A 17306-nucleotide genomic window follows, 5' to 3' on the forward strand; every position below is an offset into this window, starting at 1 on the left:
GGGTCTCTGGGAACGGTGAGCTACGTTCGTCTCTCTGGGAGTGGAAGTATACGCTCGCGTCTCTCTGGGGACCTCTCATGGCGCCCGCCGCTGACGGCAGCGGTCCAGCGGACAGGGAACAGCCGGCCCAGCAGCGGTGCCAGGAGCAGCAGCCACACCGAGTCGACTCTCAGCTCGATTCTCACTCTGTTCCCGTCCCTGAGAAGGCCGGAGCTCTCCCGTCCCCACCCCGCCACCAGCTGACCCGGCAGCACGCACCTGGAACCACGAGTTGTCGCCGCGCTCCGGCAGGTCCAGGCCCGGCAGGTCGCCGTAGTTGTACTCGATGCAGTGACGGGTGCCGATCATCATCGCCTGCTGGCGGGGAACTGGCCGCGCAACCCGTCAGGTCAGGTCAGGTCAGCGGAGCACGAACTAGAGTCAGGTCAGCGACAGCATAGTCGGGGCCATGGAGTCTCAAGATGATACCAATGGGCAGTGATCAATGTCGGGGTCGACAGGTAAGGTCAGGTCAGCGAACTAAGTACCGGTCTCTGAGGGACGAGCTGAGATAGAAGATGGCCCCACGCCCATGTGAACTAGTCCTGAATCTATTTATCTGGGCAGTACATAGGACCCCTGGGTAAGGGTTAAATTCAAGATCGGATGAGTTAAACGGAGAAACAGGTCCTTACAAAGCACAAAAGAAAAGTCATTTCTCCGATACGAGCCACCAGATCTGACATTGATATGAGTGAGACGGTGTGGCAGCCGCAGAGACACAGGTAACTTCTTTTAATGCTTTTTTCACATATCCCTGTTGCAATTTCAGTAGAGTTGAAGCCCCACAAACATCTCAACCATCAGACCAGCCAGCCAGCCGCTATGTCCCACAGCGTTGTGACCACTCACCGAGCAGAGCTGTGGGACCGGACCACTCACTGAGCAGAGCTGTGGGACCGGACCACTCACCGAGCAGAGCTGTGGGACCGGACCACTCACCGAGCGGAGCTGTGGGACCACTCAGCGAGCAGAGGTGTGGGACCACTCACCGAGCAGAGCTGTGGGACCGGACCACTCACCGAGCAGAGCTGTGGGACCGGACCACTCACCGAGCAGAGCTGTGGGACCGGACCACTCACCTAGCAGAGCTGTGGGACCACTCACCCAGCAGAGCTGTGGGACCACTCACCTCACCGAGCAGAGCTGTGGGACCACTCACCGAGCAGGCAGGCGCAGACGAACGCGGCCGCCACCAGCAGCACGCTGAGCAGCAGCAGCAGCGCCAGCGCGCCGCGCTGCAGCCGCTCCAGCACGGGCATCAGCACCTCCGTCAGCAGCGGCACGCTGCCCACCACGTACCAGATGCCCTGCGGCGCACAGGGCCGGTCAGGGGCGGCAGGCAGGGCGACACGCTCCCCACCAAAACGACCGATGGAGTGGGTCATGACTTCATTAGCGAATGGGCACAGCTGCACCGAACGGTACATACTTAGTATCAAAAACTCGTCCCGAGATATTATGTGATTTGCATTATGACTAACAGAAGTCGTAAGAGGAAGTTATCGCAAAAAGAAGTAGAAAGCCAAGAGATAACACGTATTTGTATTTGTATTTGACAGTTAAAACACTCTCCACAGTAAAATGGCTATTCCGAGTGTCGCGTCACGGTTAAAAGAAAAAACAAGTTAAGATACACTCATCAATCACATCAAACAGAACACAATTCAAATCACACATTCATCCTTAAACACGCAAATACAACTCGGAAACAGAGCGTTTAAAAGCTCCCAGAGGGAGATGTCTAATGTCATGGGGCAGACGGTTGTACAATTGGGCTATGCTGTAGAGCAGGCGCCGCCTCCCTGCTTCGGTTCTCACCGTCTCACGCGTGGGAGAGACAGATCAGTGTCCCGCCGGGTTGAGCGTGAGCGAAGGGAAGAGTTGGCCAGGATTTGGGAGGACATAGTATCCGGCTCTTCGGTGCAGCGTATTTTGTGGAGGAAGTTAAGAGAGTGGATTTCGTACAACTGACGGGCGGTAGGCCAGCCCAGTTCCTCTCGCACGTCCGATATGTGGTCAAATTTTCTTCGGCCGGACACAACGCGCAGCGCAAAACTGAGAACTTTTTGGAGGCGTTGTGTGTTTTTGTCCGACCACGGAACAAATAACGTGTCAATACCTGATACCGGACGCCTTAGCTGCAGAAACGATGTTAATATCCGCAGCACAAAACGGTAAAATGTACATCATTGGTGGCGAAACACCTTCAATTAAGGAGGGACACTGCCGACTTTTGATCCCATTCTTTCCATGCAACGCCCATAGGGCTAATGTTAATATGCCAAAATCGTGGGGGGGGGGCACGGTGCCCCCCCCCCCCACGTTCCGACTTCCGCCGCCAATGAGAACTGTTACCTATGCTTGAAAAACCGTGAGCAGTCATGGACGGTGAGCACTGTGCGCGGCCACCCTGACTCACTCGCTCTCCAGTGCCGCCCACTCGCTCTCCAGCTGTGCCGCCCACTCGCTGCCGCCCTGACCTCGCCGCCACCCTGACCCACTCGTTCTCCATTGCCGCCCACTCGCTGCCGCCCTGACTTCGCCGCCACCCTGACCCACTCGTTCTCCATTGCCGCCCACTCGCTGCCGCCCTGACCTCGCCGCCACCCTGACCCACTCGCTCTCCAGTGCCACCCACTCGCCGCCACCCTGACCCACTCGCTCTCCAGTGCCGCCCACCCGCTAGTTATCTCCAGACCGTCCACTGAACGGAGCGACAGTCCTGGAAATGCAGCCGCCGAAACAGAGCAGCCAGCGATACTGTCTCGTTAGACGCTCACGAATCTCGATAACGACAGTGTGGCGACACAGACTGTCACGATCGGGTGCAGACGGCGCCAGCTGCCCATCACGGCGCCGGCCGGGCCGCGGGGGACGTGCGCTGCTGATCAGCGGTCACTCCGCGCCACTTGCAGCAATGACTGGCCAAGGTCTGGGGCGGGTCCGCCCCCCGAGACACGCCTACTGACCGGACCCAGTCCGACCGACCGACCACATCACTCGGGAAACGGAGAGGAGCTACCGACGCAAACACGACAATCTATGAGATCATGATAATTCGAAAAGCACTTGACAAAGTTGAGCAGTTTCAGAATATCACGTCAATCACGTTATGAAATAAAGATACCCAAGCCAATTGCTCTTTAGAAAAGTAGAAAAGATCTCAAACCAATGTAATTGATTCACAGCATGCGTCACTGACCTCACATGACTACCTACCTACCTAGCATAGAAGGTATATACAGCTCAACTGACCTAGTGTCATCGTTCGATCGATATAGACAGTTGGAACTCTTAACCCTCGCCGGCACCGGCCATTTTGCGTCCTTCGGCGGCACAAGGGGGGGGGGGGGGGGGCACGACCCCCTCGCGTTTGGCCCCTGATCGAGCTAAGGCTTCGCGGAAAAACAACAAGCGTGTTGCCCGTGACAAGAGGAAACCGATGATACCCGATTTTAAGGTCCTAGGTCATCGGTTGACCTTCCAGGTCAGGTCAATGACCCAAAATCGGGAAAAACGGGACCTGTTAGAACGTCGTTAAGCGTGGCTGCTATGGGGTTTTCAGGGTGCTGATCACGAATATCATGTTAGTTTTGATCACAGATGATGTCTTTATGCATTTAGGCCAGGTCGGGTCAGGTCAGGTCAGGTCAACCAGTAGGGGAAGGTGGGGTAAGACGGCCCAGCGGGGCAAGACGGACCACCAGCCCTCCCGGCTGAACCGCTGCTGGTATCTACTGCTTTATTCACTCACTATGTTTGTTTTCCTTCGTAACAATGGCCACCTTGATCTCATGCTGCTAGGATGCATAGCTTTTGAGTTATTGAGAAAAATGTTGTTTTTCGTCAAACCGATCTAATATAAGACGTCTACGGGTGATTCAATTACGGAGCCTTTCTTGCATGATTAGTTTCTATTTTGCACTTAACTGTGAAGAACAAAGTTATAAACTTAGTTATAGTCACACTTTAGGAAAGGCAAGGTTTTGCAATGTTGGGCTATTTGACATATACGTCATGATAATGACAGAATTTAGATTTGGGGCAAGACGGACCACTGTGGTCCATCTTACCCTGTGGTGGTCCATTGTACCCTGCATATGGAAAGTTCTTTTCAAAAACATTGACACAAGTTTAAGTAAGCTAATTTTTCAGGAAGGAGTCTTTGTTGCATGTGAGCCATGCATGCAAGTGCTCAGTTAGCATGCATTCATGCCAAACGACAATCAACACACATGTTCCCAGCTTTTAGCTGCACTTCCATCACACATGAGTAAAGAATAAAGGCTCATTTTGTTATTTTACCATTCTGGTTACTTTTTCTTACAAGAGTACAGAGCAGAAGTGTAACACACATGAACGGATAGCAGGCACTGCTGGGTGGTCCGTCTTACCCCACGTTTTTTCTTGTTTGAGTTTTTGACATGTCCCTCTTTAAGAGCATCCACCACCTAGATGTCTTTAATTTGAAATTTAGTCTTTACACATATCAACAGAGGAAGGATTGAGCATTCCGAAGACTATAAATAATATGAATTACGAGGGCAGTGTAGCAAGATATGCGGCCTCAAACCTTAGCTGGTCCGTCTTACCCCACCTTCCCCTAGGGGGTCGTGCCGGGTATTCGTAGGACGTGTCAACCGCCTCTGACAGCTTCGTAACATGTTACGATTTGGCACCAAAACTACTTCGAAAATGTTCAAATAGTTGCTGAATTCGAATTCAGCTCCAAAAACTAGCCTCAAAGCATGTAAAACTCGAAAAAGTGGACCGAGGTCATCAAAGGTCAATGACCTGACCTGACCTTGACATCCACCCTAATGCATGGGAGCAACATTTATGCTTACACGATTAAGGTCAATACCACAAATTGTCTAATGCACCGGTGCCGGTGCTCATCATAGCAGTCATATTCAGGTAAAGTTGCTTGTCGGTGTAGGTATAGAAATTTTTGGCTTCACGGAGTTTCTTATTTATGTTTGAATTCGAGAAAAGGCATTTAGAAGCATTAGACCGAGCGCAATAAACAAAATGGGAGGGATAACTCTCCAATCCGTGGAAGAAATCCCTCCGTCCCCTCCCCTGTGGCGCCGCCCCTGCCTACCAGTCTCCCGAATTTCATAAGCTGATGAAATACCTGAGGTCTTATTTGTGCACGGTGGAACTGACCAGCATCAGCATTCTTTTATAGAAGCTTTATTTCTGTTTACATTGCTCCGTTGTGAATAACCATTAAAATGCAACTTTTTAAAACATTCGTGAGTGATTTTTGGAGGGGATGTCCCCTAGATTCCTCAACTGGGGGGACGCGTCGCCCCCGTCCCCCACTTTTGACGCCCATGTCCACACCGCAGCAAGCCAAAATCTGCACCACACTGTCGCTGCACCAGCTCCGCACCAGCCGAACAAGCCCGCACCAACAAGATCTCGTCAAAATTGTCATACTTTGCAGACTGGCACAGATACCCTCACATCAGATGAGTGTATCTTGTTTCCCAATGCCGCAGTATGCAACCACCTCAGATTCTTTCAACGCAACCAATTAGCTGGCTGTGTCAAATGATGAATCGTTCACAGCGCCAGTGTGTTATTAGTTTGCTTTTCGGTGTATCAGTATTATTTGAGTGCTTGAAGCAGTGGAGCGGTCACGGTGGTCTTCAAGCCCTCCCAGCGCCCGTGCACATCTTGAATCTCCCATCGCTAGTTTGAGTAATTTTCATGATCAATTCAATTTTTAAATAAAAACTAAAAATGAAAACACCTACCTACCTTTTTGGGTCGTTCAGCAGAAACCAATTCGTGCGCCTCCATCTTCACAATTCTCGCAGGGTCGATAAGAATTACACCACTTTTGATGCTTTGAAGAGTAAATCTAGTAAAAAGAATATCAGCCAAAGTAAAGTTTGCTACATTATAACATCTAAACAGCGAAAAGCGCACACGACGCACCAGCAGACTGGGACATGCCTAAGAGCTGGACTTTTTGCACGCGTTCCCCGCCAGGGGGCGCCACTGAGGAAGCACCCTCTGACGTCACGATAAAACTGCGCGCACTGTGCGCACGGTTCTGTAAGCAAGTAATATAGTGGTGGTTTCATGGTGGAAATTGGAATAAGTATTTTGACGTTGTAAAATTTTAAGCCGTTTTTGTGAAATTAATTGGTAAATGCATTTCAAAAGTATTTATTTAAAGTGTGAAAGGAGAATAATTTGGAGAATATGGATATTTTTGTTCCAATAGCTTATTATGTGAGACATGATCGGTACTAACGGGTACTTCTAAGAAGTAGTGAAGAAGTACCAAACAGCCTGCTCGGCTACGATCGTCAGCTGTCCTTTGGAGCTGGACTTCAGCATATTTACGTCTGGACAACGAGTTGCGGGGAAAAGTGCTGATTGTGTTGCAGTTTTAGGAGTCGGTGATTAGGCTGGATTTTTGGGTTACTTTTTCGTTCAGATTCATGTATTTCGTAGTGTTTGGCTTTTGAATATTTTAGTTCTTTCAGATAAATATTACTTGCCTTACAACTTTTGTAAAAACGTTTCATGTTTTTATAAGCCGACGTTCAGAGTCCTAAAAATACATCAGCACTACAATCATTGTAAACAAACAATGGAGCACCACTTGGCTCTGTTCCAAGGCCATTTTTTAGTTTATCTGGTGGTTTTCTTGCTCTTGTACGTCGTTTTGTTGGATGTTTTGAATCCCTTAAGATTGACTTATATCATATTTAAGAATCATGTTGACTGAAAACAATCTGAAGTATCCAGGAGGCTGACAGAGCCCGAGAGGTCCTGACTCCTGAGCAATATCAATATCAAGTTGAACAAGTTATGAAATTTTGGTTGATAAACGCAAGTTGATCGGGCTCATATATCAGCAAGAAAAAGTAAAATTAAAAGAGCTTATTGTCCAAAAACAAGCTATAATATTGCAGACCTTGGAGCAATACTGAAGAGCACGCTGAGCAGGATCATGCCAGAAAATGTTGACTGATGAGCGCATATTGATGTATTGGTATGAATATTGAATGATAACTTACAACAGCAAGATAAATTAGTGCTAACTATCAAGTTAAAATCTAGAATGAATGGACTTGGGCAGTTTTACTATGCTTAGATGCTATGCAGATTGTAATGTGCATCAGGTACTCAGTGTCTGGCAAATGAAACATGCGATCATTCCATTGCTACTGGAGGAGAAAGCTTGGATCACTAAATCCACTGTATGTTGATTTTGATGTTAATCATCATCACTGTATTTCTTGAAAAAAGGATTGTAGTAAAATTGTCAATGTGACAATCCATGCAACAATGTGATCATATTATGTGTTCATAGTCATTTGTGAATTGTGATAGTCATTATTGGTCCAATATACAATGGCAAAGCTCTCAGTCTCAGTGTTTCTTCCTGTGGATGGCCAGCAGTGACTCAGAGCTTAGAAGTATTAGTTTTCTTCACAGGGCTGGGATAAAAAGTACTGAGGGTAATCTTCCACCAAGGAACTCTACTTTGACATGGTATGAGATGTAGGCACAAGTAGGTAGGTGCTCAGTTCCTATAGTTAGTAGTTGTGTATGTTTAGTCGTGTTAGCTTAGATTAGATTGTTAGTTTTTTAATTTGCCAAATGTCCATAAAAATGTGACCTGAGCAATGAGCATACCTGAATCTGACTAACCTGACAGCTGACCTAACCTCAATCATCACACATATTTGCAGCCTACCCAAGACCTGCATGGCAGTAGCACCCAGTTATAGGTAGGTACTCACCCTAACTCAATCTTACCTGCTAACCTTCAACTTGCCAAAAGTTTGCTCACATTGCCAAGCTGCATCCAGGGAAACAGTCAACTGAGGAACTGGCTCATTGGGTGGCTGGTGTGAGTCTGTGCATTTAAAGTGTTTCTTCTCTGAAGCTGCTCTGCACTGCTGTATGTCATGTTAGATGCTCAGAAAATGTGGGAAATGATTACTAAGCTACTTTAGTGCTTTGTTAATGCTCGAGACATGAACAAGTACAGATCCTGCAGGGTACAGCTATGAGTTAGGTGCTAGGTGAGTATGTTATGTGAATGTGCTGTTCCCTGTTTGACCGTAAGTATACAAACAAGCACAGGGTCACAGTTATATTCAATCTCCACATAAACATACAACAAAAACAGCCATATAGCCTAACTCCGAACACAACACAGATAACTTAAGCCTTTGCAGGCACAAAAATGTTTTGATTAACAGGACAGGTTTACAACATATCCTCTGTCCTTGGGGGATCTTGCTGCCAAGTTGAGGTATGATGAATGAACTTCAGGATTGATCAACCTTTTCTTAGCCACTGCTTATATACGAGAAGACCAAATGCTTGTTTGTTTTGATTTACAGGACATGTACTCGTATACAATATATCCTCTGTCCTTGGGGGATCTTGCTGCCAAGTTGAGGTATGATGACTGAACTTCAGGATTGATCAACCTTTTCTTAGCCACTGCTTATAAACGAGAAAGACCAAATGCTTGTTTGTAAACAGCGTTGAAAATTTAATGATCCACCTTCAATTCTGACATGAAGGCCAGTAGCGGCGGAGCACCTACAATTAAGGGGGGGGGGGGGTGCACTGCCAAGTGCACTAGTCCATTCTTTCCATGCAACGCCCATAGGGCCAATGTTGAAATACCAAAATCAAAGGGGGGCACGGTGCCCCGGTGCCCTCCCCGTTCCGCCGCGTATGATGAAGGCACAAATGAAATAGTTCCCTCTCCTTTTGGAATACACAAAGCAAAATATTTAAAAAAAAATATTTAATAAATTTTAGTGGATGCACAAGAGCAATTAGCGTAGCTTTCCCTCAAGTTAACTTCTGGCACTGTTGATGAATTACACTGACGCTTATTCGCTTCATATTTTGTAACAAACGCGCTAAAACTGCAATATAGCAGCACTATATGCTTCTTGACAAAATTCATTAGTATTAAAAATTTAGCCCTGATGGCATTGGTTTTTGGTGGAAACGTAACTACAAAATATTTTGTAGTAACTATTAAATTCCGGCCGAAAACAGTGCACGGTTTAAAAAAGAATCATTCCAATAACGGTCCATTCTTGCGGTCCTGAAATCGCCACTATTTCCGGCCTCTCCAACGCAACTCGTTGTCCAGACGTAAATATGCTGGACTTCAACGCTGTAAAAAAAATATGTGCTGAATTAATTTTTAGTTTCACCAAAATATGAGCAATTTATCATTTCTTTTTCATTTTTGTAATTATTGTTGAGTGAAGAGATATGTTGCTAGTTCTGACAATATAAATTATTAATTAAAAAAACGAAATGCGACGGTAAGTATCTGCTACTAAATTATCACTAAAACCAAATACATGAAGAATCTTGCTACCATTGCTTATAAAACGTGCTTATCAATACACAAATGTTTTATTTCAGACGAGAAGGATTCATTTGCCTGAAGTCTTGCGTCATGTGCTACTGCTTTGATTCCAAAGACGCTCTCCGGGTCGGGGTAATTTAGTTCTTCATCGATCGATAAGATTTTGATTCCATTGATATCCAAATTTCCCACAGCCGGCAATGGGAATCTCCTGTCGGTGTAAACGCCACGATAGTCCCATCCAACTCAAACACTGGGGAATATCCCCGCACTTTTGAGGACGGAAATCTATGGACCTGTTCGAAAAATAGTGGATAAGATACGGCGAGTTTTATGGTTGGGTCTCCCTTCCGAGGCACATATTTACGGGGGATATTGGGTCATATTCCCCCGGTCATATTCCCTGTGAAGGTGCCCAGGTTGCTGCCGCTCGAATTTTGGTCGCCTACTTAACAAAACCTCCGTTGGTGCCATCTCAGTTTCCTCGAGGTCAGGCAACCTTCACACGCCGTTGGCTACCTTGGCTGGCCGGCGACTCGTTCCCCTCGTGGCGACGCTCTTGACATCCAGTCAAAAGTTGGAGTGGCTGGCGCCCCCAGTGGGGGCCGGGGAAGGGGCAGTGGGCCTCCACGTTGCTCTCTTCCCGAGCCTATGGTGACTTGGCTCAACTCTCCTCAATAGAATCTGGATTCTGCACGCTGTATTAACATGGGCGTAGACACCACTACGGACAATACGGACAGTGGGTGTGACAATCAGTAGTGCCATTCATATAGAGGGTGTCATATATGAGCGGAGAGGCAACAGTACAGCTGAGCGGAGAGACAACATTAAAACAACAGTACAGCTGGCGTTGCATGGAGCTGCAGGCAACCGGACAGCGGAGGCTTGCGAAAAATAAACAATTCGTCACTTCAACGTATAAACAATAGTATAAAAAGCAACATAAACACATATTCTCATGGTCGTACCCATGCACTAGCGGCTCACGGCGGGCACAGGCACGCAGTGTGGTAGCGGTACCGGATCACACGTCATGGGCGTTGTCTCAGCATAGGTTGTTATGAGCGGAGAGGCAACAGTACAGCTGAGCGGAGAGACAACATTAAAACAACAGTACAGCTGGCGTTGCATGGAGCTGCAGGCAACCGGACAGCGGAGGCTTGCGACGGGTACAGGCACGCAGTGCGGTAGCGGTACCGGATCACACGTCATGGGCGTTGTCTCAGCATAGGTTGTTATGAGCGGAGAGGCAACAGTACAGCTGAGCGGAGAGACAACATTAAAACAACAGTACAGCTGACGTTGCATGGAGCTGCAGGCAACCGGACAGCGGAGGCTTGCGAAAAATAAACAATTCGTCACTTCAACGTATAAACAATAGTAAAAGCAACATAAACACACATTCTCATGGTCGAACCCATGCACTAGCGGCTCACGGCGGGCACAGGCACGCAGTGCGGTAGCGGTACCGGATCACACGTCATGGGCGTTGTCTCAGCATAGGTTGTTCGCAATCTAGTTGAAGCCTAAGAAGACGGCCAGTGGGGTCTCACTGATGCTGAGGCGACCTCGGAGACGATGCGTCGCCCCTCCTGTCGGCGACCTGCGGTGAGCAGGACTCCAGATAGCTGTCTGGCACGTTGCCGACACTGCCAGACGCTGTCAGCAGGCCTCACTTCTGCAAGTGATGTGCAGATGGACGCCAGGTGACTTCGTCTGCAGGCGATTCCGGAGACCGCGGCCTCACCAGGCAGTACCACCTGCATCGCCATGTCGGTGTTTCTAGAAATGGAAAAATAACAGTATCGGTGAAGGACAAGCAATACAATGTATTCTGTTTTCCTCTCTTGCAGGTATACGTAATCTACAATTATCATTGTTCCTATTTCATTCAACTGAACCTGAAAATTCCATATTGGCACATTGTTTGACTAAATCTGTGTAGTTGGAAACAGGGGCGACGCCACGGTGCGACGACTGGAGGGGACATTGACCATTTTGGAGGGGCTCGGACCATTTCAAGTTGATTCTTTCCATGCAACGCCATAGGCGTAATGTTAAAAATTTTAAAAAGTGGAGGGACGAGATCCCCTCCGTCCCCCCCCCTGTGGCGACGCCCTTGGTTGGGAAGCAGATTGTTTGAAATACATGTTTGGCTGAACAGTGCAGAAAATATTTCATTGATCACTATAGCTGCAACAAAAAGACTGAGACAGAAAACATTTGCGCTTACCTGGCTCCTTAGACAGTCCCGCGCAACGGAAGTGGTACCATTTATCACAGCCTTCGCATCTGACCATTGGTGCTGCACTGATGCTGCTGCACTCCCCACATTCCCAGTACATTAGGAGCGTGTTGGCTGTGAAAAGATTACATGAGTCATGGCGCATACATGAATAGTAAGATGTTTTATATGTTTAACATCGCATAGCAAAGACAAAACAGCTGGGAGTCAAGTGTAAGCCAAAGTGTAAGCCCTGCCATGTTTTGCAGACTGGATTTTAAGCAAGAAAAGCTTTGCTAAAAATGACGCTTGACGAAGCCTCATCCTACTGGGCTGTCTGACATGTCTCCCTGTAAAAAGCATGTGGCCCTTATATTGTATATATGATGAATATGTTAATAATGCAGAGAAAACACAGTATAAATTATACCCAACGTTTCATCTTAATCGACTTTGTCAAGGGTGTTTGAACAGCTTGAGATGAGTGAAGTGTAAGGGTACCTAGGTACATCTGAAAATAAACTGAATCTGCGTTCAATAAACATTGATTTTGATAATACATTTCACAACTCAACTGCTAATAAGTTAGCACGACAGATAACTAACAATCGCATGAAGAACTTCTTGATTCGCCTTGACATCACATTGTCGTCCGAACGAATGTTGTCTGAAGTTACACATTTGTTTTTTCTGCGCAGCATTTGTGTTTGCCATTTACCGCACTAAATGTTCGCCAGCGGTGGTGACTTTTCCTTACCTGCTCACGAAACGTCACACACGACATGACGTCACCCGAAGACGTCATCAAAAAGTCCAGCTCTTAGGCGTGTCCGCAGACTGCCACAGACTGTAAACAATAAACAATCCGCCTCTCGGCAAAATGAGGCAACGGCACCAAGGATAGGTTTAAAACTACAATCAAGCATTGATGCGATCTTATGACGTCAAAGTCCTTGCGCCCAATCAAAAGTGTAGATTTTCAGGTGGTTCACAAATCTCCGGAGGGCTGTTCACGGGCCCTGTGTGCGGTCGGACCGCACACAGCCTCCAAGCTCCGCCCACTGCGTCCCTACGTCAGCCTTCCGTCACCGCACACAGCGACCGCTGTGGCCGGTCGGGACTGGCCACAGCGGACCGTCCACCGCACGCAGCCGTGACGTCAGAGCCGCCTACCCATCCCCTACCCCCACGCCTGCTGGACGCAGCGCACACACCGCACGCAGCAGTGTGCGGTGCAGAGGTCGATAAAATCTCTGACCATCTGACCCTAGTCAGAGAAAAATAAGCGAGCGAAAATCACATAAAGAAGAAAATATCATGGAAGAAATTCTAAGATTAGCAAAACCAGCATCGTTACATCCATACACCTATGTCATCGACTAACAACAGCACGGGTAACAATTTAGTGATGACAGTTTTCTACCATTTCTCCACTTTCTCCCTAGTCAGAGCTGGTCTGATCCGGTCAGAAGCAGCTCTGTGCCTATTAGGTCGGTTTCCCTACCAATTCATAACCAAATATCGCTCTTATTGGCAGTCGGAGAAAGTGGTGTTTTTGTCGACCGCTTTGTTTTCTTCAGCTGCCAAACTCTTGAGACAAGAGAAAAATAGTTGAGATTTATCAATAATAGTCGCTAATTCTTGCGATGTTTATTGCGAATCTGAAAGAATTTCTTCAAATACAAGGAAAAGTCTCAATAACGGGAAATAGCCACCTTAGCGGCAAAGACGCTAAGGCAGGGGTCGGCAACCTTATTTGGATGGGGGCCTTATATGTGATTTGGAAGCAACCGGCGGGCCGGAGCATGGTCACAGTTTGTTACAATCACGCGCAGGAGCAACGGACCGGAACACAATGTTAGTTACTGATGCCAGCCGCGGGCCGGATCCGGCCCGCGGGCCGTAGGTTGCCGACCCCTGCTAAGGGCCCGACAGCGACGCGCGGTGAGGGAGGGAGGGAGTGGGTAGGGGGACTAGGAAAAAGGGGAGATGAGACGCGGGGCAGGAGGGCAGGAGGCCGGCGCTGGCCGCGGGGAAGGTAGGGGTTGGGGGGGGGGGGACTCGCAGGAGCAAAACACTCCCGGGTTTCAGTCGGCAGAGGACTGCGTGCGCGTATTGTATTGTATTGTATTTTACATCATTGGCACTCATCTGTGGCGAATAGTCGGAGATACCTTGGCAACAAGTCGGCGCACGCAGCGATATGTCGGCGCCTACTCGGCGACTGTTTGGCGATTATATTCGTTTATCACAAGTTCGAAGCTGGCCACGAAATTTTCATTTTTCATGAAAAATTTGTGGCGGTCGTGACAAGCCGTAAAAGTCGCGCGGTGGACACCGAATGGTCTGCGAAATGCCAAGACCGGGGAAGAAAGATCCCGAATCGGTCCGCGACATAGGATGACCTGCATATTCGTGCACATTCGTGTACCAAAATTTGGCAGTGTAACAAGAGCTTATGACTGCCGTATACCAGTGTTTTGGGTTGCGTGGATAGGTATCCAAATTAATCATTTCTCACAATCGCGAAGAAAAACCTGGAGAAAATTGGCAGGTAGTCGGAGAAACTCCATGAATTTTGTCGACCTCTGGTGCGGTGCCCGTGAACACCCCTCCGTGCTTTTTGTTTGTCATTTCTGGGTGAGAATCAAGTGAGAATCGAAAACATGCTGCTTGTAAGGGGCCCAAGGCTATAAATGGGCCCACTCTCCACATTTTCTCCAGACTGGAGCGAAAACCTCGGTCATTCATTGGTTTTGAGACGGTCTGAATTGCTAGCGGGATTTCTTTTCATTCCGTTCTGAGCAGGAACTCATGAAAATGTACTCGATTCTGAAATGCTTTCGTTATGCATGTCAGTCAGCTGCATCTACACTCAACATAGGCGAGTGAGTCGCTCATGACTCAAGACACGAGAAAGATCACTTCTTGACTACCCATATAAACGACACCGATCACATTATCATTTACGTCATAAGATCACCATGTTTCATCTGAGGCTTCTACCGGTAGCATCTGCCCTGGGACGCCACGCCCATCACCCCCGCACAGTTACGACAGTCCTATGTGATAATGTGCATTGTGCAATGTGCATGACGCCACTAACGGTAAGCCCGCGCTGCCCGTGCCGCTGGTGACTGGCGAATTCGCCATAAATCGAAATGTTGGCAGACGCCAAATATGTAGTGACCGGACATTCGTGGAATAGTAGACAGATATGGGTCCCCGGCCGTCTTAGCTCAGGCCGGTGGCTGAGCCCATTGGGTCCAACCAAGATTACTTTACTTATATGTCCAACTGGATCCATGATTCGCCCGGACCGGAGAGGCGACACAGAAGTACACAAACGGTCAACCAGTTCAGCCCGGAGTATTTCGGTACGCCATCGGACTGGCTAACCTAACTGAACGGCGCCAGGAGCCACAGACGCCGCTACCTGGAGAGTTCTGCCCCGCACAGTGCGCACACGGCGATAGGTTAGCATGTCACCCGCACCGTTCAGATGACCACCGCGCAGAGCCGCGCACTCCGCCCGTCCGTCCGCCGGCCACTGGCCGCACGCGCCGCCGCCGCCGGCCAGTGACCGTTCCCCATTGTGGCCGCACTTTCCGGGAGGGTGGTCGGGGCCCGGTGCCGGGGACGTCCGAGCGGCGTCAACGGGGCGCCGACCTGCCGCGGACGCACAGGAAAATTAACCACCGCCCACGGCCAGTACAATGGCACCTCCACCGGCCGTCAGGTTTCCACGACCCGACGACCGACCTTCGAGGTACTCTTCAGAATAGGCGTGCACCAACTACACGTCTTGCGACTTTCACCGGCTTGTGGTCTGTGAGCATGGGAACTATTGTGCTGACTTCACGCAGGAGTGTGGAGTCACCGCAGTCACCACGAGCTCTGAGGCCTGCGATGTCCAGCACAGGTTCAGTGGGTCAGCGGCGCCCACGGCTCACCCGCATCGCACAGCGACCCGCGTGCCACAGACGCACCAGTCTCAGCCCACGACCCGACCGGGCGCCCACCCGCATCGCACAGCGGCCTGCGTGCCACAGACGCACCAGTCTCGGCCCACGACCGGGCGCCCACCCGCATCGCACAGCGGCCTGCGTGCCACAGACGCACCAGTCTCGGCCCACGACCGGGACCGTCCCTTCAGGGAGCCACCCGACCACAGATCATAAAGCGCAGAGCCCGGGCGCAGAGCACAGCACACATTTTCAGCACCAGGTGCCTGCAGCACGCACCTGCAAGGATCGCGTACAGTTCCGATGCAGTCTAGCGGCGCCTGCTCCCTGGGCGAGCCGGCGCCGCGGCGGGTGCGTATTATTTAGGCCAGGGTTCATAATGTCCAGGGCACAATGTGTCCAGTGCTCGAAATGGCCAGTGCCTTGAATTGGCCCATGTTCACATTGTCCAGGGATTACATGGTCCAAATGTGGCCAACTGGCTGCAGATAGGGTAAATTCAAAGAGGCCAGGGTTCATAATGTCCAGGGCACGATGTGTCCAGTGTTCGAAATGGCCAGGGTTCATAATGTCCAGGGTACGATGTGTCCAGTGTTCGAAATGGCCAGGGTTCATAATGTCCAGGGCACGATGTGTCCAGTGTTCAAAATGGCCAGTGCCTTGAATGGGCCAGAGTTCATAGTGTCCAGGGATTACATAGTCAACCCAACCCAACCTAACCTAACCTAACCTAACCTAACTTAACCTAACCTTACCTAACCTAACCTAACCTAACCTAACCTAACCTAACCTAACCTAACCTAAGGTAATGATGTTTGCCTACCGGGGATAAGGAAATAGTTTCTCGCATGAATAGATTGCAAGCAATAGTAAATCAAATATTTTTAGGTTAAGTGGTTATGCATCAGGCTTCAGGCCTTCGGCCTGAAGCCAGATACATAACCATTTAACCTAAAAATATTTGATTTACTATTGCCTGTAATCTCTCCTAAGGCATTGCCTTCGGCACTGCACTGCTTCGCATTGAGCTGGTTCCGTGTTTTTTTTTACATAATGACGTCACTATCAGTGACTATGTAATCCCTGGACATTATGCACTCTGGCCCATTCAAGGCACTGGCCATTTTGAACACTGGACATATCGTGCCCTGGACATTATGAACCCTGGCCATTTCGAACACTGGACACATCGTGTCCTGGACATTATGAACCCTGCCCATTTCGAACACTGGACACATCGTGCCCTGGACATTATGAACCCTGGCCTCTTTGAATATACCCTATCTGCAGCCAGGGGGAGCATTCATTCTGGCCAGGGTTCATAATGTCCAGGGTACGATATGCCCAGTGTCGAAATGGCCAGTGCCTTGAATGGGCCAGAGTTCATAATGTCCAGGGATTGCATGGTCCAAATGCGGCCAACTGGCTGCAGATAGGGTATATTCAAAAAGGCCAGGGTTCATAATGTCCAGGGCACGATGTGTCCAGTGTTCGAAATGGCCAGGGTTCATAATGTCCAGGACACGATGTGTCCAGTGTTCGAAATGGCCAGGGTTCATAATGTCCAGGGCACGATATGTCCAGTGTTCAAAATGGCCAGTGCCTTGAATGGGCCAGAGTGCATAATGTCCAGGGATTACATAGTCACTGATAGTGACGTCATGATGTAAAAAACACGGAACCAGCTCAATGC

The 17306-nt window shown here is 49.0% G+C and overlaps 1 protein-coding gene and 1 long non-coding RNA gene across 3 annotated transcripts in view; both read right to left on the minus strand.

Annotated features, from left to right (window-relative positions):
- Positions 1 to 6054, minus strand: part of LOC122384988 (protein wntless-like) — a 32248-nt gene extending 26194 nt beyond the window's left edge. Inside the window, exons 1-3 of one of the 2 annotated variants that reach the window (XR_006257130.1) lie at positions 5812 to 6011; positions 1202 to 1349; positions 259 to 368 (exon numbers count right to left, since the gene is read on the minus strand). Coding sequence is in view for 1 of the 2 variants with exons in the window: in XM_043372957.1 (XP_043228892.1) it covers positions 259 to 368; positions 1202 to 1349; positions 5812 to 5853 (300 nt within the window). In the remaining variant the exon portion in view is untranslated. Of the gene's footprint in view, positions 1 to 258; positions 369 to 1201; positions 1350 to 5811 lie in introns of both variants that reach the window. The other variant, XM_043372957.1, reaches the window with a different exon arrangement.
- Positions 6055 to 10103: 4049 nt separating this feature from the next.
- LOC122385060 lies at positions 10104 to 12323 on the minus strand. Its single transcript, XR_006257149.1, has 3 exons — positions 12255 to 12323; positions 11658 to 11783; positions 10104 to 11206 (listed from the first exon to the last, which is right to left on the minus strand). It is a non-coding gene; the product is annotated as an uncharacterized LOC122385060 (long non-coding RNA).
- Positions 12324 to 17306: the final 4983 nt, after the last annotated feature.

Source organism: Amphibalanus amphitrite, unplaced genomic scaffold (assembly GCF_019059575.1).
Source record: "Amphibalanus amphitrite isolate SeventyFive unplaced genomic scaffold, NRLGWU_Aamphi_draft 000001F_arrow, whole genome shotgun sequence".
Classification (NCBI taxonomy): Eukaryota; Metazoa; Arthropoda; class Thecostraca; order Balanomorpha; family Balanidae; genus Amphibalanus; species Amphibalanus amphitrite.